Source organism: Ailuropoda melanoleuca, chromosome 4 (assembly GCF_002007445.2).
Source record: "Ailuropoda melanoleuca isolate Jingjing chromosome 4, ASM200744v2, whole genome shotgun sequence".
Lineage (NCBI taxonomy): Eukaryota > Metazoa > Chordata > Mammalia > Carnivora > Ursidae > Ailuropoda > Ailuropoda melanoleuca.
Window position 1 is genome coordinate 68,035,387 of NC_048221.1, and position 21,308 is coordinate 68,056,694.

Sequence of the window (21,308 nt, forward strand, 5' to 3'; positions counted from 1 at the left end):
GCCCATACAGTAGCCAGCAGACACTTGGTGGCTCTGTAAATTTAATAAAACCTTCAGCTCCTCAGTCCCACTAGCTACAGTTCAAGTGCTCATCAGCCACACGTGGCTCGTGGCCCCCGACTGGACAGCAGATAGAGAACCTTCCGTCATTGCAGAAAGTTCTGTCGGGACAGCACTGTGTCAAGAGTGCTAACGTGAACACTTGCGAAACCAGAGTAATGAATTCTGACTATGAGGATAAAAGCAGACGTGCAGAATATGTCATAGTGCAGATGACGAGTATTATAGGTGAGAAGGTCGAGGAGTTTTCTGGGATTCTAAGACCTTGGATTTCTGAGTTCTCTGTCTCCCGTGCTCTTTACAGCACGCGCGGGGCCCTACCGTGTGGTCAAGCAAGAGCAGTGGTTTCAGGCAGTGAGATTGAGCAGCTTTGGAAAAAGCGAATGCGTGTGGATGATTCAGCAGGGAGGCTGTAGACACGTATGTGTGTATTAGTTCAGCCACGGAGAGGTCTTTGAAAAAGGTACAGCTTTTCAGATGAGTGGTTGCACCAGTTAAATGATCAGAAGGTGTCCTTATTTCAAAACCTTCAGCAACGTTCTGAAGGCTTCTTTTCGATCTGTGACTATCACAAAAAGGCCCCAGCAGTGCTGTCCTCGAAGGCAAGTTTGGTTAACGTGGCAACAGCCTGTCTGCAGCGACTGCTCTCATTAAGAGCGGTGTGTATATGTGGCAGCCAGAATTCTAGAGATGACCCTCAGGGGCCGCAGATGATATCCTGCCCTTGTGCGTGTGGGCGGAAGCCCTGACTATCCCCCATAATCATGTCCAGCTAATCTAACCGTGTGAGCCCTTTAGAAGCAGTTTTCTCAGGCTGGTAGCCTAAGTCGGATTCGAAGCAGGAGGACTCAAGGCACCACTGCTGATTTAAGATGGACGGGCCACAGAAGAAATGCAGTTGCCCGTAAGGAGCTGAGCGAGGCCTCCACCGACAGCCATGGAAACCCCAACTACAGCCCGACAGCCACCGGGACTCGTTTAGTCAATGAACTGAGTGAGCTTGCAGCTAGATTTTCTCCAGCAGGGAAAGCCCAGCCCCGCCAGCACCAGGACTCCAGCCTTGTGAGACCCGATGCAGAGAACTCGAGTCAAGCCCGCCCTGACTTCTGGCCTGCAGAACTGTGAGATAATAAATAGGTATTGTTTGAAGCCTCCGAATTCGTGGTGATTTGTTACGCAGCAATAGAAAATGAACATAGTATTTACAAGAGGTGAGGAGGAGAAAGTCTTCACGCTTAATTCCCTATAGTTAACTTGGAGATTTTGATAACCACGTGAGTTAAGTCTTACACTAGCGAACTTTATACCTGGGCCGCCTCTGGGGTTTGTCTACCAGAGAATCTCAAGTAGTCTTGATTGGAAGTTTGTTGCCAAAAACTAAACAAAAAAACAAACCTGCTAGAACAGGATTGTTCTCATTCCAGATCGAGGACCCAGTGTATATGGAATCTTTTTCCTGGGAGAGGAAAATTATTACTTTGTGCTGATTTATTTTGCTCTTAGCCTGTTCAGTGTATTATTTAAGAATGATGAGCAGTGGTATTTTAAGTAAGATATTAGGAGAGAAAAAAAATTTCTGCCTTTACATAGAGATCAGATAAACCACTCCGCATTGAAGAACATACTTTTTTTAACCCAAAACTTATTAAGTACAGATCAAATCCTGTATGTGCCAACCAAATTTTTGTACTTTGCAGGTATTTTCCAAAATACCTCTCTGCTTCCAAGCCATTAATTGCTAATGAAGCTTGTTTTTATTTTGGTTCGCACATTACTTTTTGTACTAATTTTTTTTACTATATTGCCATACCCTTGATAGAAGAACAGCAGAGCTAAAGGGAAGAAAATGAGAGGCTAAGACAGTCAGAAAGTCAGAAATTGGAGTCCTAATCATCTTTGTGTTCTAGGGGAACCCAGACGTCCCAGCTCTTTTATAGAAAAGGAAACTTTTCCAAGCTGTGTAGCATTATTTATAGTGTGTGAAATTTTATAGCTGTACAATTTTAATTATTAATCTTTATATATGCCGTAACTACATTGCTTAATTTCTTTAATGCATGTGAACATACAATGCTGAAAAGACAACCACAGAATTAAAAAAAAAAAAAAGGATTTGTTATATATATCCCTATTATCAATACCTATACATAAACTCTTCTTACCTGAAACACTCCACCTTTTGGGCACTAACTAGATCATGTTCAAGGAAACAAACAGGGAAGAGCTGGCACTCCAGTGTGAGTGTGTGAGTGCGAGTGTGTGTGTGTGTGTCTTAAGAATTTAGAATGCATTGTTCAAGAAAGTAAGCTGGGTATTGAATGGAGAGCACTTTGTGCAGAGTATCATTCCCAGTGTTCACACTGCAGTAAAAATGTTAAAAGTGGTGCTAAAATTGTTCTCCAAATAAGGTTAGTTTGTTGTGGGGAATATTTAATGATGCTCTTGGACATTAGGGAGGCTACTTTATGTATCACTTGCTCCTAGTTGTTTTTTGGTATTAGTAATTAGCAAATCCCTCTGGACTCAAAGGTACTGTAGTATGATTAGCCTTCCATTATTTGAAATGCTCAGTGTTTGCTAAAATTGGGTGAAAATACCTTCTGGAGGCCTGTTCTTTGAGCCTTACAAATGGCTGATACCGACAGTACTGTAAGACGCACTGCCAGCAGATTTGATACTTTTCATTTCAGTCAAGACAGTGATGTTTTCTAAGAAAGATTTAGAAATCAGCTGACGGAACATAACGATTATGTTTCATTTATGGAATGAAAAACTAATGTGTTTCTCATTAAGAACACTGGAAAGGTCGTGGATGTTTCTGGAAGCACCCTTTAGAGAAGGTGCAGAGGAATTCCTTTTCCAGGCTGTACCAGTTTTTTTCTCCTTAAATGTATTGTACATATTTTCCTTAAAATGTTTTCATTGGGTGAATGGGTAATAGCTGTAGTAATATTTTAGGTACCTGTTAAGATTTTTAAAGGAAGATTATTTATTTTCCAATTTGCTGCTATAATTGAAAACCTAATAACTGGTCCTGTTGACTGTGCCTTTCATTACTGTTGTTTCTCTGTGCCACAACCATTCATGTGTTTGGAATAAAGACGTTTAAGAAGCCATGCTGAATTCTAGATTCCTTCTAATAAAAATAGGTAAAATTTAATGTGTAGCAAGTTTTGTTAAAACTATTCTTAGTTACATGAGTTTTGGAGAGGCCTTCAAAGAAAGAAAAAGAGCTTCATGTTAAGATATTTATCAATGCTATGCAAGTGTTCACTCGTTTATTACGTACATGGAATAGCCGCCATGTACCTCTTCGAATAGATTTTGTTTGGGGTTTCTTTTGTATAGAAAAGGTTGTAAATGATTTTATGGCCTATAGTACAGTGATGATTGATTCGTCTTTGCGTTACATTACAGGTCAAGGTGGCTTTTGAAGGTTATACTAGGATCATGTGCTCTACACAGATGCTTAAAATACAGCCCAATTAGAAATGGGGCCAGACTACACACCTTGTCAGGAACTGATTATCATCAAGTTCTCCAAACGGTTTTTCTTTCAAAAACAAACACTTAAAACTTTGTTAGAATAAGTAAAATACATGCTTTAGTTTAAAAAATATTTATTATAGAAATGTACATTTAATTAGTTTTAAGGAATGTACTTGACAATAGTGTTAACATTATATATTTACTCAAATTTGCAAACTTTACACCCTGAAGATATCTACAAAGATAGATAGTTTAGTTTATTTACAAGTTTCAGAAGAAATCGTCACTTCACAACGACTTCCTGCTACCCAGGGAAGAGGGCACAGTCTCCTCACTGCCTTCATTTCACTCTGTACTTGTAGAAGGAACACAGTGTGTGGGTGAAGTTCCATCCTAGTGCTAGTGACAGGCCGTAGAGCAGAACGAGAGGTGCAAATGGATAGAGAAGAATTACTGTATTTTTCAAAAATGGCAATGCTGGAAAAGAAACAAATTTTTCTTTTAAAAAAAGAAATAATATAAATATGACTAATGAAGTTTCTGACAGTTCTTACTAAAACATGTGGGACCAAAAAGGAACGCACGCTGGGAATCGGCGAGCTGCTGCTCTAAAGCCAGACCCCACCGAGCACCCTGCTCTTGGGTGTGGCCGCCGAGTCACAGCTGGGCCCGAGCGCCCGGGATGAGAGGTCAGTGCAGCGCAAAGGCTGAGTGAGCAGATCTGGACCTTAAGAGGGTATGATTAAGGGACAAATGTCACAAATACTGAAGATGGTGGATTTACATGGGGACGGCCTCAGAAGCCTCTATGAGCTCATCTTAAAGTACAACAGAGATGGGTGTTACAGGAAAAAGACAACCTTTAGCTCTTCGAGATTTCCCAATACAGGAAGCATGACCCCTCCCCTTTACGTGAGATCCACTAGTATCCCAGGCTTCAGAAAAGAACACAACTCAAATATAAAATCTGTCTCTAGCGTGCCCGCCAGGCTCCGTCAGCACAGCGTGCGACTCTTGAGCTTGGGGGTTGTGAGTTCAAGCCCCACACTGGGTGTGGAGCCTACTTTAGATTTTATTACTATTTTTTAAATTTGTCTCCAAATATCTAGGTTTCCTTCTTGGTCACTACTTAGTGGGTCCCTACCACATGCATTCCAACCTAAACATTTCTCTTCTTCTAGGAAGTCGCCAAAGTGAAACTGAGCTGTACTCAAATTATAGGGAGTTACCAAAAGAGTGATCAAAAACCATTTAGAGAAACCACAATGTGGTAGTATGCTAATCACAATTTAAAACTTTCTCAAAATATGTGAAAATTCATTGAAACCTGAACATACTATGTCACAAATGCCTCCCCTGAATTAGAGAACAGACTCCCTATGCCCAGAACAAGTATTACAATTTGAGGGGGTTACGTGGTCCCTGGAGGAGTGGCCAGGGGGTGGGAACAGCCCCGACTAGAGGAGCTCGGGGTGTGTATTTGCAGTGAGGTCCTAATCATCCAGAGTGACAGGAAAGGATGAGCTGAATTAATATAAAGGTTTCTCATTCATACTAAGAAACTTCTAGCAGGGTTTAGCAGTAAATTTGCAAACTACATCCTCAGGTCAGTAGAGGTTGGGCCTGATTTGTGACCATCTGTAGAACCAGAGTGGTCATAAAAACAAAGTGAGGCAAAGGTTGCAACACCTTGACAAAGGTTTGTAAAGGTTCCTTTACCTGTGTGACCAGGTGTCGGACCCGGCTCATGCCCCACTCTAACCAGTGGCTGGGAAGAACCATAAAGTGAGAAAAGGAAGTGGGTCATGGGTTCCTGCAGGTAACGTGGAGACACGAGTACGGTTTAACATGTCTCCTTAAAATTACATAATTTGTTACATACCAGCAATGCCACTTTTTAGCTGCACGACTGTGGGCAAAGTAATTTCTGTGCCCTCATCTGAAAAATGGGGTTAAGTAAACCTAACAGTGAAGATTAAATGAGGTAACGCATCTAAAAGTAAGCTAATTATGGGGCGCCTGGGTGGCTCAGTCGTTAAACGTCTGCCTTCGGCTCAGGTCCTGATCCCACCGTCCTGGGACTGAGCCTCACATCAGGCTCCCCACTAAGTGGGAAGCCTGTTTCTCCCTCTCCCACTCCCCCTGCTTGTGTTCCCTCTCTTGCTGTGTCTCTGTCAAATAAATAAAATCTTAAAAAAAAGTATGTTACTATTACAGCAACCTCGCCCCTCTCCATTATGTTTTCAGTCAACCAAAACAATTCATGACTTACCACTATATCCTAGGAAGGTTACGTAGATATAATAGCCCACTGCCACCAACCACAAGGTATTTCCAACAAAATATCCAATAAATGTGTCCGTCAAGATAACATCTGCGGAAGAGATGTGTACACTGAATCTCTTTTTACTGCATACAATGACTTTTTGAAGATCACTTAAGAAGTAACTGCTACTTACGGTTGATGAAGAAAAGTTGGATAAAATGCAGAATGACTAGGAGAGGATAGAAAGCGTTCAGATGCACGTCGAAGGCATAGCCCCACTCCACATCATAGTCTCTGCTTTGCCGTTTTACTAGATACTTGTTAGAGATAAACCTGAAGAGCAAATTAAAGTTTCTTTCATAATACAATAAAGTTAATTCCATAAATATTTACCGACTACCTTCTGTGTACCAGGCATTATTCCAGATAGTGGAGACCAAGCGGTGAAGAGATCTCTGCCTTCGATCTAGCTGGAGTCATCAGATGGCATTATGGAGAAAAATTAAGCAATAAGGAAGGATAGAAAATACAAAGCTGAAATGCAGTGTTAAATAGGATAGTACTATGACGGTAACATCTGGGTCAAGACCCAAGGGTGGGGGTGGATGGGAATCACCCGGGGCACAGCATTCCGGGAAGAGGGGGGTCCGAACACAGAAGTGGAGGAGGTGGACGAGTACAGAGGAAGTGGCAGGGGACCTGGCCTGTCTGAGGCATGGGTGAGGAGACCAGTGTGCCTGGAACAAGTGAGAAAAGTAGCAGGAATTGAAGGAGGGAGCAAGATCTTTTAGAGCCTGTGGCCATTTTAAGATTTTGGCTTTTATTCTCGATGACATAAGGAGTCACTGGAGTTCCCAGAAGGGTGTCTGACTCACTATTTTGACATGGTTCCTCTGACTGTTGATCTGAGAACAGACTACAGCGATAAGAGGGGAAACAGACTCCTGCTGGGAGGCTACTGTGAAAAAGAGATGAGAGGGGGTGGTGGCAGCAGACGTGGTGAGGGGGGGTGGGGAAGGAATGAACAGTCAAGGATGACGGAGAGATTTCTGCCTGAAACCAACGGAAGATTGAACTGCCATTAGCTACAGTGGGCCTGGCTGCAGAAAGAGCGGCTTGGGGCAGTGCAGGAGTTTGGATTTGTACCTGTCATGCTGAAGATGCCGGTTAATATGGAGTAAGAAGTATACAAAGTCTGGAATTTAGAGGAAAGGTCGAAAATGGAGACAAAAACTCATCCATGTGTAGATGACATTCAAGGCCATGGGCCTGAGTAAGGCCCCTGCCCCTCAAAGAATGAATCTAGATAATAGGTCTAAGGCCTAACACCTAATAGGTCACTCCTCCACTGAAAAATCAAGGAATCAGGAGGAACCGGTAAGGGAAGAGTGGCCAGTGACCTATCTGGCCGTAAGAACAATTCTTCAAGCTTCTGTCTGTGTTCTACAGCATAGCCTATGAGTTCAGTTAAATGATGAGTGAATAAAAAGTAAAATACCCAGGTAAAAGAAAACTAGACCTTCAAAGGGAAATAACAAAAACGATCATTTGTATCATAAACACAACTACAGAAATGCAGTGGACTTTCACGTGTGTGATTTCATTTCAAGGATACAGTTAAAATGCTATGTCTACAGTGGAAGTAAAAAGCAAAACAAGAGGTGGAACATAGTACAGCACTAATCAGTCTTGTACACAATTCACCAAAAATATCAAAATAATGTAGCTTTGTTTGAACAAACTCTTAACTAAACAAAACATCTTCCGTTTTAGCCAAGAACATGTGCCATTAAAAGAACAGAACAGGCATCTAGCTCACTGTGCAAGGGCTCCCACCCCTCCACTTATTCCTTACACAGGCACCTTCCAGGCTTCTGTCCTCAGTCAGTCTTACCTGTGGAACACAGACATTCCTTCTGGGAGAGCTCAAGGCATCTGTGGTTTTCACCTCCCACCTCCACATTAATGATGCCAGTCATGGCTCCTCTTGGCCCAGACTACGGGGCCACTAAAATTTATTTCCATTAAAATCCTCAAGCCACCAGAACTCAGCACGTCTAACACGGAATGCTTCCCATGCACCTGCCACTCTTCCCTACCCTCGTCCTAGCCGATTATCACAGGATGCCCTCTGATCCCTCTCTCTCCTCTCTTCCCGAGTTCACCGTACTGTCTGGGCCCGCTCTACTCTTGTGCAGACCCTCACACTTGCATCCAGCTTGCCACTCTTCTTCAGCTCCTTCGCAGCCACAGAAAGGATTTTCCTTTGAGTGTGAATCTATTTCCTTACCCCAATGCCTCCAAGTTCTCCACCTCTCCTCCACTCCCCAACCAGCACATGCGAGCTATAAGATAAAGTCCAGTGCTTTTGTCTGAACTGCACTGAAGGCCAAATTCTATAGCCCCCTATCTTCCCGAGCTGGTGAGTGTCACCCCGCGCTCCCAGACCCAGTATGCTGCTCCTGACTGCTGTACCTAAGCATCTGGTACCAGGAATCAATGACCCCATCTCCCCCAGACACCTCCTCCTCCTGGTTCCTGTGGCACGTCTAGGATGACAGCAACCACATGTCATCATTTCTAACACAATTTACAACACAATGCAACACGATGTAGCTTTTGAAAAATATACTGAGTCAGTCCTTTCCTTTTTTTAAGTAGGCTCCATGCCCAGCATGGAGCCCAATGTGGGGGCTTGAACTCACAACCCTGAGATCAAGACCTGAGCTGAGATCAGGAGTTGGACACTTAACCAACTGAACCACCGAGGTGCCCCCCGAGTCCTCTTCTATTGAACTGAAACTGTAATACGGACTCACACTAGAGCTGCTCAACTGCAGAATGCCTTGGTCTCTGTGGCCCTCCAGAGTCCACGCGTTCATGGTAGAATGCCTGCTACAACCTATTCCTCTGAAAACTTATTTACTGAAATTCTTTCATATGCCATAGTTTTGATAATGTTTTAATATGTAACATATTAGTCAGTAGTCTTTTTAAGCCAGATTTTAGAATTCCAAATTAATGACATCGCATTTACTGACTACCAAGCACATACAAAACTCATAAGGAGTTACAATGGAATCAACACATTGGTATCATCAGAGGTTGCAGTCTCAGGACTTTGTTTAAAATATTAATAGCCACTATTTACTGAGCGCTTCCTACATACCAGGTACTTTTCACACCACAATCTTTTCAAATACCTTACAAATTAGATAACCAACTCCATTTTACAAAAGAGACTGGAACTGAGAGTTACAGTAAATGAGCTGGCATTTGAACCTAGGCCTCTCTGTGACTAAAATTTCCATAGTTTTCTCTGATACACAATGACCACAACCCCTACTCAAGCACTGGCCTTTTATGAGCTCACTTGACACATCCATTCCCCTCATCGGGCATGCCAACCACGTGAGAAACTGCATCTATGAGGAAATGGAAAAACCAAATGCTGGAATTAAACACTTCTACTCAGTACACTACCGTCGTTAAAGCAAACCCAGAAGTCCGAGTGCATACCTGTTCAATAAAACCTGTGTGTGGGGGCGCCTGGGTGGCACAGCGGTTAAGTGTCTGCCTTAGGCTCAGGGTGTGATCCCAGCGTTGTGGGATCGAGCCCCGCATCAGGCTCCTCCGCTATGAGCCTGCTTCTTCCTCTCCCACTCCCCCTGCTTGTGTTCCCTCTCTTGCTGGCTGTCTCTCTCTCTGTTGAATAAATAAATAAAATCTTTAAATAAACAAAAAACAAAACAAAAAACCTGTGTGTGTCTCAGCAAGAAGGCACCGGAAGTGTAACAAATCGTTTTTCAAATGTACTTCATGTAATGTCTGATATTCAGAGTAAGATTCTATGAAAATAGCTTAAACATCGAGAAGTGACCCACTGACAAATACGAGAGAAAACCATGCCATCATCCAGACAAGCAGAATTGGCTAACTATACAACATTTTTACAAAACCAGGGACTTTGTTAATATGATATAATCATTATTTCAGTTCCCTTATTTGCTGCACTTTGACAATACCGACCATCCCTTAGAGTATTTTCTGATATAAACAGTGACATAGGAAGGCAAGTTATAATAATCTGGGCAATCAAAACTGATGCTTTCAGGAGACAGGGTCCAAGGTGGCGACGAAGGAAGACCCTGAACTCCCCTCCATAGAACAAACCAAATCTACACATATGGAGTAATTCCTACAGAAAAAGAACTGAGGGCTGACTGACCAGCTTCTGCACAAAAAAGAACAGAGGTACCACACAGAGAGCAGGTGAGAGGGAGACACAGTAACAACAGGAACCGCACCCCTGACGCTGCCAAGTGCAGCAGGGAGGGACAGAACCAAGGAGCCAGTTCCAGATTCTACCACCTGAAGGCATGGAAAAAAGCCTCAGTTCCAAAGGGCAACTAGAATTCAAAGGAACCAGCCCTTGAGCGTCTGCCGAACAGCTGGACCTGAGGCACTGGTCTCCAATGGTCGAGGGCTGGCCAGTGCCACTGTATATGTTCCCTCCCTCCCCCAAGCCCAACACTGATGGCGCAGATGAGAGTGGGACACGGCCACCCTAGCCGGCCTGCCACTTGAGTGAACTCTGGGACTCTGGCCACACCAGCTCAAGCCCCACTGAGGCACACACAAAAAAGCAGTGGTTTAAAAGACAACTAGAATATAAAAAAAAAAAAACCCTCACCCTCAGCCAAATGGCCAATGCCTGTGGGAACACATTCTGGAGCCAAAGGGGCTGGTGAACACCACTGTTTATGTCCCTCCACCTCGCCTGGTCACTCAGACTGGAACAGGGTATAGATGCCTTAACTGGCCAGCACTGTAGTGAGCCCCACACCCCTAGCACACAGCAACTTTAGCTCCACTGCTCCTCACTAAGGACCCCACTGTGTAGAGCACCCTGGGACCATGAGCCAGAGCCCACTTCGACTCCAGCTGTTCCACCAGGGCACCCCCCATGCAGAGTGCCCCAGGACACCCCCAGCCCATGCCCACTTCAGCTTCAGATGTCCCACTAGCGTACACCCTGTGTGGAACACCCGGAGACCCCACTCCAGCCCATGCCCACTCCAGCTCCAGCTAGCCAAAGCCAGCAGGCATACACAGTCTATATGGGACAGTCCCTCACAAGACCAATCCTTCGAGACGAGAAGTAGCTGTTCTGCCTAATTCACAGAAACAAATACAGAAAGTAAAACAAAATGAGGCAGAGGAATATACTCCAAGTGAAAGAACAAGATAACAACATACCCAATAAATAGTTCAGAGTAATGGTCAACAAGAAGCTCACCAGACTTGAAAAAAGAAGAGGGTGAACCTAGTGAGAACTTCAACAGATAAAAAATATAAGAAAGAACCAAGCAGAGCTGAAGAATACAGTAACTGAAATGAAAACTACACTAGAGAGAAACACCAGCAGATTAAAGAACACTGAAGAATGGACAAGCGATCTGGAAGGCAGGAAATGGAAAGCCACCAAACTGCAACAAAAAGAAATAAAAATTAAAAACAAAAGTAAGGATAGCTTAAGGAATCTTTGGGACAATTTCAAGCACATTAACATTTTCATTAGATCCCAGAAGAGAGAAAGGGGCAGAAAGCTTACTTGAAGAAATAATCGCTGGAAATTTCTCTAACCAGGGGAAGGAAATAGACATCAAGGTCCAGAACACAGAGAACCCTAAACAAGATGAACCCATGAAGGCTCACACCAGTGCAAATAATAATTAAAATATTAAAGACAAAGAGAGAATCTTAATGCAGCAAGAGAAAAACAACTAGTTATATACAAGGAAAGGCCAATAAGGCACTCAGCTGATTTTTCAGCAGAACCTTGCAGGCCAGAAGGGAGTGGCATGATATATTCAAAGTGCTGAAAGGAAAAAGCCTACAACCAAGAATACTCAATCCAGCAAGGTTAACATTCAGAACTGAAGGAGAGATAAAGAGTTTCCCAAACAAAAGCTAGAGTTCACCACCACTAAACTGGCCTTGAAATGTTAAAGGATGTCTTTAAGCCAGAAAAAAAAGGCCACAATTAAAAATGTGAAAGAAAAAAAATTTCATAAGTAAAAGCAAATACACTTTATAGAGGGAGTAGATTACTCACTTAGAAAGCCATGTGAAGCTTAAAAGACAAAAGTAGTAAAACCAATTATATCTAAAAATCAGTTAAGGGACTTAAAAAAAGATGTAAAATACGACATAAAATATGGAGGTGGGCATAAAAATGTAGTGATTTTAGAATATGTTCCAACTTAGTGACGATCAACTTACTAGAAACTGCCATGTACATAGAATGTTATAACTTTATAGTAAGAACAAACCAAAACCTATTATAGATACACAAAAAATAAAGAATCCAAGCATAACACTAAAAAATGTCATCAATTACAAGGAAGAGAACAAGAAAAGGAACAGAAGAACTACAAAAACAAGCAAAAAACTAACAAGACAGAAGTACATACCTTCCAATAACTAATTTCAATGTAAATGATCTAAATGCTCCAATCAAAAGACAGGGTGCACTGGAAGTCTAGCCACAGCAATCAAACAACAAAAAGAAATAAAAGGCATCCAAACTGGTAAGGAAGAAGTTAAAACTTTCACTATTCGCAGATGAGTTGATACTATATATAGAAAACCTGAAAGACTCCACCAAAAAACTGCTAGAACTGATAAATAAATTCACTAAAGTTGCAGGATACAAAATCAATGTACAGAAATATGTTACGTTTCTATACACCAATAATGAAGTAGCAGAAAGAGAAATTAAGAAAACCCATTTGCAAATGCACCCAAAATAAAAAGATACCTAGGAATCAAAGAGGTGAAAGACCTGTACTGTGGAAACTATAAAACACTGATGAAAGAAATTGAAGATGACACAAATAAATGGAAAGACATTCCATGTTCATGGATTGGAAGAACAAATATTGTTAAAATAATTACACTATTCTCATTCATGCCAAAACAATCTACACATTTAATGCAATCTCTATCAAAATACCAACAGCATTTTTTTACAGAACTGGAACAAACAATCCAGAAATTTGTATGGAACCACTAGAGACCCTGAATAGCCAAAGGCACCTGAAAAAAGAAAAACAAAGTAGAGGTATTACAATTTCAGATTTCAAGTTATACTACAAAGCTGTAGTGATCAAGACAGTATGACACTGGCACAAAAACAGACACGTAGACCAGTGGAAGAGAATAGAAAACCCAGAAATGAACCCACAACTATATGGTTAATCTTTGACAAAGCAGGAGAAAAAGAATCTCTTCAACAAATGGTGCTGGGAAAACTAGACAACTACATGTAAAAGAATGAAACTGGACCACTTTCTTATAACCCACAAAAGTAAATTCAAAATGTATTAAAGACCTAAATGTTAAGGCCTGAAATCATAAAAATTCTAGAAGAGAACACAGTAACTTCTTTGACATTGGCCATAGCAACTTCTTTCTAGATATGTCTCCTGAGGCAAGGGAAATAAAAGCAAAAATAAACTACTGGGACTACATCAAAATAAGAAGCTTCTGCATAGTGAAGGAAACAATCAACAAAACTAAAAGGCAACCTACTGAATGGGAGATATTTGCAAATGACCTATATGATAAGGGATTAGTATCCAAAATATATAAAGAATTCATAAAACTCAACACTCAAAAAACCAATAATCCAATTAAAAAATGGGCCAAAGATGTGAACAGGCATTTTTCCAAAGAGGACATCCAGATGGCCAACAGACACATGAAAAGATGCTCAGCATTGCTTATCATCAGGGAAATGCAAGTCAAAACTACAATGAGATATCACCTCACACCTGTGAGAATGGCTAAAATCAACAATACAAGAAACAACAGGTGTTGGCAAGGATGTGGAGAAAAAGGAACCCTCCCGCATCACTGGTGGGAATGCAAACTGGTGCAGCCACAGTGGAAAACAGTACGGAGGTTCCTCATAAAGTTAAAAATAGAACTACCCTACCCTCCAGCAACTGCACTACTGGGTATTTACCAAAAGAATACAAGAACACTAATTTAAAGGGATACATGCACCCCTATGTTTATAGCAGCATTATTTGTAACAGCCAAGATATAGAAGCAGCCTAGCGTCCTGGATTGATGGATAAAGAAGATGTGGTGTGTATACACACATACATACACACGCACACACACACATGTGCGTGCACACACACACACACACACGGAGGAATATTATTCAGCCATAAAAAAGAACGAAATCTTGCCATTTGCAATAATATGGATGGAGCTAGAGAGTATAATCCTAATCAAAACAAGTCAGAGAAAAACAACATGATTTCACTCATGTGGAATTTATGAAGCAAAACAAGCAAAGGAAAAAAAAAAGAGAGAGACAAATTAAGAAAAAGAGTCTTAATTAGAGAGAACAAATTGATGGTTACCAGAGCGGAGAAGTGATGGGGATTAAGGAGTGCACTTATGAGCACGGCGGGATGTATGGAAGTGTTGAATTACTATACCGTACACCTGAAACCAATGTAACGCTGTGTGATAACAGGAATCAAAATAAAAACTAAAAAAAAAACAAACAAACACAGAGAGTGACTGAATGGATAAGAAAACAAGACCCAGATATATGCTGACAACAAGACTCACTTCAGACCTACAGACACGGACTGAAAGTGAAGGGATGGAAAAAGACTTTCTATGCAGATGCAAGTTAAAAAAAAAAAAAAAAAGCCAGGGAACAATACTTCTTTCACACAAAATATGCTTTAAAACAAAGACTGTCACAAGAGACAAAACAAGGTGTTACATAATGATAAATGGTTCCATCCAACAAGAGGATATACAATTAAAAATATCTATACACCCAACATAGGAATACCCAAATACATAAAGCAAATACTAACAGACATAAAGAGAGAAACTGATAGTAATATAAAATAGAGGACTTAACACCGCACTTACATCAATGGATAGATCATCCAGAAAGAAAATCATAAAGGAAAGAGTGGCTTTTGACAACATAGTAGACACATATATACAGAATATTCCATCTAAAAACAGCAAAATACACAATCTTTTCAAGTGCATATAAAACTTTCTCCAGAACAGATCACATTTGAGGCCATAAAACAAATCTCAATAAATTTAGGAAGACTGAAATCCTATCAAGCATCTTTTCCAACCACATGGTATGAAACTACACATCAATTACAAGAAAAAAAACTGGAAAAAAACCACAAACAGGTGAAGGCTAAACAACCTGCTACAACACCACCACCAAAGAGGAAATAAAAAAAAATACCTTGATACAAATGAAAATGGAAACACAATGTTACAAAAATCTTTAGGACACAGAAAAAGCAGTTCCAAGAGGGAAATTCTAATAGCCATACCTCAAGAAAAAACAAAAATTTCAAGTATTCTAACTTTAAACCTAAAAAGGTATGAGAAAAGAAGACAAGCAAAACCTACAGTTAACAGAAGTAAGAAAGTAATAAAAATTGGAGTAAAAATAAATGAAATAGGAACTGAAAAAACAATAGAAAAGATCAAGGAAACCAAGAGTCGGTTCTTTGAAAAGATAAACAAAATTGATATAACACTCCGCCAGAGAAAAGACAGAACCCAAATAAGTAAAATGAGAATGAAAGAGAATAACTGACACCACAGAAATACAAAGGATTACAAGAGATTACTATGAAAAGTTATATGACAAATTAGACAACCAAGAAGAAATGGAAAAATTCCTAGAAATATACAATCTTCCAAAACTGAATCACAAAGAAATACAAAATCTGAATACACGTATTATTACAAGTAATGAATTTGAATCGGTAATCAAAATACTCCCAACAAACAAAAGTCCAGGACCAGGTGGTTTCACAGGTGAATTCTACCAAATATTTAAAGCAGAGTTCACACCTACTCTTCTGAAACTATTGCAAAAAGTAGAAGAGGAAGAGACTTTTTCAAATCAGTTCTATCAGGCCAGCATTCCTCCGGTACCAAAATCAGACAAAGACATTACAAAAAAGGGAAAAGTATAGGCTAATATCCTTGACATACAAAGATCCAAAAATACTCAACAAAGTATTAACAATCCAAATTAAATAATACATTAAAAGGATATTCCACTTGACGAAGTGGGATTTATTCCAGGGATGCAAGGATGGTTCGATATGTGCAAATATATCAGTAAATCATATGATCATCTCAACAGATGCAGAAAAAGCATCTAACAAATTTCAGCATTAGTTCATGATAAAAACTCTCAATAAAATGGATTGAGAGGGAATGTACCTAACATAATGAAGGCCATATATGACAAACCCACAGCTAACATCATACTCAAAGGTGAAAGGCCTGAAAGCTTTTCTTCTAGGATCAGGAGCAAAACAAGAATGTACTCTCACCATGGTTACTTAACATAGTACTGGAAGTCCTAGCCACAGCAATCAGAGAAGAAAGAAAAGGCATCCAAATTGGTAAGGGAGAAGTACAACTGTCACTACTCCAGATGACATGATACTCTAGAACACCTCAAAGACTCCACCAAAAAACTATTAGAACTAATCAATGAATTCAGTGAAGTTATGGGACACAAAATTAATGTACAGAAATCTGTTCTATTTCTATACACTAATAATGAAGCAGAAAGAGAAACTAAGAAAATCCATTTAAAATTGCATCAAAAAAAATACCTAGGAATAAATTTAACCAAGGAGATAAAAAAGCACTCTAATAACTGTAAGACACTAATGAAAGAGACTGAAGAGGACACAACACATGGGAAGATACTCCATGATCATGGATTGGAAGAACCAATAGTGCTAAAATGTCTATACTACCCAAAGCAATGTACAGAGTCAATACGGTCCCTATCAAAACACCAATATTTTTCAGAGAACAAAACAAAGAATTCTAAAATTTGTATGGAAACACGGAAGACTCCAAATAGCCAAAGGAATCTTGAGAAATAAAAACAAAGGTAGAGGCATCACAATCCACATATCAAGATATACTACAAAGCTATAGTGATCAAGACAGTATGGTACTAACAAAAACAGATCAGGGCGCCTGGGTCGCTCAGTTGGTTAAGTGTCTGACTCTTGATTTTGGCTCAGGTCATGATCTCAGGGTCATGAGATCAAGTCCCTTGTTGGGCTTTCACGCTGGGCATGGAGCCTGCTTAAGATTCTCTCTCTTTCTCTGCCTTTCCCCCCCCCCCCCACTCCACTTGCTCTCCTGCTCTCTCTCAAAAGAAAAAAAAAAAGAAACAAAACAAAACCAGAGATCAATGAAACTGGATACAGACCCAAGAAACGAACTAACACTTATATGGTCAATTAACCTATGACAAAGGAGAAAAGCATATACAATAGGGAAGACAATCTCTTCAATAAATGGTGTTGGAAAAACTGGATAGTTACATGCAAAAGAATGAAAATGGGCCACTTTCTTACATCATACACAAAAATAAATTCAAAATGGATTAAAGAACTAAACATGAGACATAAAGCCATAAAACTCCTAAAATAAAACATGAGCAGTAATCTTTTGGACATTGGCCTCAGCAACATTTTTACAAGGCAAGGTAAACAAAAGCAAAAAATAAACTATTGGGACTATACCAAAATAAAAAGCTTTGCATAGCAAAGGAAACCACAAACAAAATAACAAGGCAACCAAGTGAATGTGAGGAGAGATTTGCAAGTGATACATATGATAAGGGATTAGGATCCAAAATATATAAAGAACTTATACAACTCAACATTAAAAAAAAAAATCCAATAAAAAAGGGGACAGATGAACAGAACAGACGTTTCTTCAAAGTATACATACAAATGGCCAACAGATACAAGAAAAGATGCTTAGCATCATTCATCATCAGGGAAATGGAAATCAAAAGTACAATGAAATATCACCTTACAGCTGTGAGAATGGCTAGTAACAAAAAGACAAGAAACAACCAGTGTTGGCAAGGATGTGCAGAAAAGGGAACCCTTGTGCACTGCTGGTGGGAATGTAATCTGGAGCAACCACTGCGGAAAAGAGTATGGAGGAGGTTGATCGAAAAATTAAAAACAGAAATATCATATGATCCAGCCATACCAGTACTGGGTATTTATCCAAAGAAAATGAAAACACTAATTTGAAAAGTTATATGCACCCCTAGGACTATTGCAACCTTATTTACAATAGTCAAGATATGGAAGCAACCTAAGTGTTCATCAAAAGTTGAATGGATAAAGAAGAAATGGGGTGTGTACGTACACACACACACACACACACACACACACACACACAGGAATATTACTTGGCCATAAAAAAGAATGAGATCTTGCCATTAGTGATTACATGGGTGGACCTAGAGGGTATAATGGTATGTGAATATGACAGAAAAGACAAATACCATATCATTTCACTTACACGCAGATCTAAAAAAACAAAATGAACAAAAAACAGAAACAGGTTCATAAATATAGAGACAAACTGGTAGAGAAGACAGAGTTAAAGGAATGGGTGGTATGGGGGAGGGGATTAAGAAGTACAAATTTCCAGTTACAAAATAAATCAGACACAGAGATAAAAAGTACTGGGAATACTGTCAATGTTGTAACAACACTACAGTGACAGATGGTAACTATACTTATCTTGATGAGCATTTCAAAATGTATAACTGTCAAACCACTATGTTGTGTACCTGAAACTAATATAACACTATAATTCAATAATAAAAAAAATTTAATTCATGCTTTCAGTTCATGTATCTAGTTTCAATTTTCATCAGCTACCTTATCTCTAAAGGCAGCAAATGCAGGCTCCACAGCAGTACTTGAAAAACCAATGTTATAGTACTTACCACATTAAAGTTGATATGAGAAGACCAACGCCTACACAATCTATGAATACAACCCAAAGGAGAAGCTTTATCGTCTCAAAAAATCCCATGTCCAGAACAAAGCCAAATCCTATAGTAGACACTGAAAGAAAGATTTACATGATAAATTCAAGCACTCTCCTAGGTTCTGGGGAAATGGGTGGGGCACAGTCCCTGCCCTCCAGATGCTCACGTGTGTAATGGAGACAATCATGTAAACAAAACCCCAAAGATGTGTTACATGTATATAGAATTGAGAAATGCAGACTACCCTGGAACACAGAATGGCTACTGAACTAACTGTAGTTTACTATGGAGGCCCCCGTTTATGGCTCCCCAGGGTAGTCCCAACATCTTAAAGACCACTAGTTCTGAACAGGCACTCACGTATTTAAATCGATGTAAACGTGAAAAAAATCTTAAACATTCACGCCCTAAAGGTGGTTAGGACTCTCTCACTACAGTATTGGAGAACTTGAAAGTAGTTTCTCAAGTTCACATCGGTACTTTTAGAACTCACTCTAGATTTGCCTGTGAAATGCAATTTCCCATCCTGATACTCCTTTTCACAGTTAAGTTTGCATTTGGTATCAATTTATTTATCACAGCAGTGAAAAGACATGGAGTGACCCTGTCCTCTGCTTTTCAAACTTCCGAGGGAACAATTTAATCTGGCACCTACTTGGGACCTTTAGAACCAGGAAGAAGACAACATTCTTTCCTGTGAGATTTCTGAGGCCTCAGAAAGGAAGAAACAGCTTCAAATATCCCAAATTCTGACCCACAGTATGTTTACAACAAAAGGTTCTGCAAATGACAAGTACAATCTAAGACACTCAGTTTGGGGCAGCGCCTGGGTGGCTTGGTCGGTTAAGTGTCTGCCTTCGCCTAGGGGTCCTAGGATCAAGCCCTGCATGGGGCTCCCTGCTCAGTGGGGAGCCTGCTACTCCTTCTCCCTCTGCCCCTCCCCCTGCTTGTGCTTGCTCATACTCTCAAATAAATAAATAAATAAATAAAATCTTAAAAAAAAAAAAAACCCACTCAGTTTGTTCTTCAACTCTACTGTAGAAAAACTAACACTTACCACAGAGCCAAATACTTAACAGGACCAAGAAAGCAGGGTCATCTCTGGCCCACTGATCCTTTGTCTGCTTTCGATAATGAAAATTTCTATAAACTCTCTGTGGAGAAGTAAATAGGTAGAGCATCTGCCATGCAGCAAACTCAAAGTCCATCTGCCGAAAACGAAAAAGTCTTCTCAGGTATTTGTAGCGTTTTGCTCCAGCTGTGTGTCTTGCTGCATCCCTGGAATTCAGTGCTCCATTCCCCTGCATTGGGGAATTCACTGAAATACTTGGTAACATCTTCCTAGATGGAAGAAAAAAAATTCTTTGACAAGTAATCTTAAGAAACTACTGGCTACCAACAACCTTCTTCTGTGACATTTAGGAGGGATGTCATCTTACATTTCCGCCATAATCCTTGATAAAAGTCGGGAATCAAAAGCTAATGGAGGTGGTTCTGAGGCTTATTTGGGGGCTCAAGAACTGCCCACTGCACTTCAGGCAAGGGCAGCACCACACCCTTCTGAACCTTCATAGCACTTCTGCAGGGTCCATTAAGTTTCTCACACTTCACTTCTCTCCTCAGGCAGCCCACCCAGGTAGCTACTGTTAACCAGGAGGGAGGGAGGAGAGAGAGAGGGGAAGTGGGAGGAAGAGAGAGAAAGAAAAGCACTGGAGGTAAAGTGACCCCTCATGAGCACAGAGATGGCTATGGAGCCAAAATCCCCTGCTCTTAACCATCAAGTCTTTAAGAGAATCGGTTTTAAAAGCCCATTAGAAACAATGTTACCAACGAGGTAAAATAAATGGCCTATTCACACAGGTCCATCAGTGCAAAACCATCAAGCAACTCTTTCACTGGAACAGAATATAAAAACAAAACTGAAGCCCATAGTGTTTTACTCCCCGAATAGTTCAGCAGAGGGAATGACAGCGTGGGAGTCCAGTGAAAGTAATCTGAAGCCCAGTGAGAGCAGCCCACTTCCCTGCTCCACCCCCCTCACCCCCCCAGGCCTCCCAGACGCCAAGCCCCCCGCCTCTCGGGGTCCAGAGGCTCCTCATCAGCCCGGGGCTGCAGATAAGGTTGCCATATTTAGCAAATAAAAACACAGGTCGCCCAATTACAGTCGAATCTTCGATACAGGTATAATTTTTAGTGTAAGCATGTCCGAAACACTGTGTCGGACATACACTAAAATGTTGTCCGTGGTTTATGTGAAATTCAAGTGTAACTGGGCGTCCTTGATTTATCTGGCAATCCTACCGCCCACCGAGCAGCCGGACCCGGCTCCAGGGCCGTGGGCTGTCGGGCCGTGAGGCGCCAGAAGAAAAGGCGCCGGGCGAGCCCGAGCCGCGAACGGACGGAGCGGTCCTAAGGTCTCACCTGGAGCCCCGCTGCGGCCTCCAAGGGGTCCTAGGCGGCCCGCCACCTCCGCCCAGCAGCCAAGCCCAGCAGCCGCCGGGCCGACTTCTCTTCCCGCAACGTAGCCGTCGCTTGGGGCGCGACGCGTCCCGTGCGCCCACTTCCGCCGCGCGCGCT

At 41.0% G+C, this 21,308-nt stretch overlaps 1 protein-coding gene across 2 annotated transcripts; it reads right to left on the reverse strand.

The window, feature by feature from the left end:
* Positions 1–3,663: 3,663 nt before the first annotated feature.
* Positions 3,664–21,308, reverse strand: UNC50 (unc-50 inner nuclear membrane RNA binding protein). Of its 2 annotated transcripts, none has more exons than XM_002919965.4 (6): positions 21,153–21,308; positions 19,789–20,072; positions 18,687–18,807; positions 6,009–6,148; positions 5,822–5,923; positions 3,664–4,026 (listed from the first exon to the last, which is right to left on the reverse strand). In XM_002919965.4, the coding sequence occupies exons 2-6, from the start codon at positions 20,066–20,068 to the stop codon at positions 3,890–3,892; spliced, it is 780 nt and encodes a 259-aa protein (XP_002920011.1). In that variant the 5' UTR covers positions 20,069–20,072; positions 21,153–21,308; the 3' UTR covers positions 3,664–3,889. The 2 variants fall into 2 exon arrangements, with proteins under 2 accessions (XP_002920011.1, XP_034514917.1); XM_034659026.1 differs by having other exon boundaries at positions 19,789–20,068; positions 21,153–21,297.

Excerpts from the sequence above, each read along its gene's own strand:
- UNC50 (XM_002919965.4), bottom strand. The coding sequence starts at position 20,068 with ATGTTACCAAGTATTTCAGTGAATTCCCCAATGCAGGGGAATGGAGCA. Across the intron at positions 18,808-19,788 it reads GTTAAGTATTTGGCTCTGTG|TGTCTACTATAGGATTTGGC; the intron begins GTAAGTGTTAGT and ends TCTTTCTTTCAG. Across the intron at positions 5,924-6,008 it reads CCAACTTTTCTTCATCAACC|ATGTTATCTTGACGGACACA; the intron begins GTAAGTAGCAGT and ends TCTCTTCCGCAG.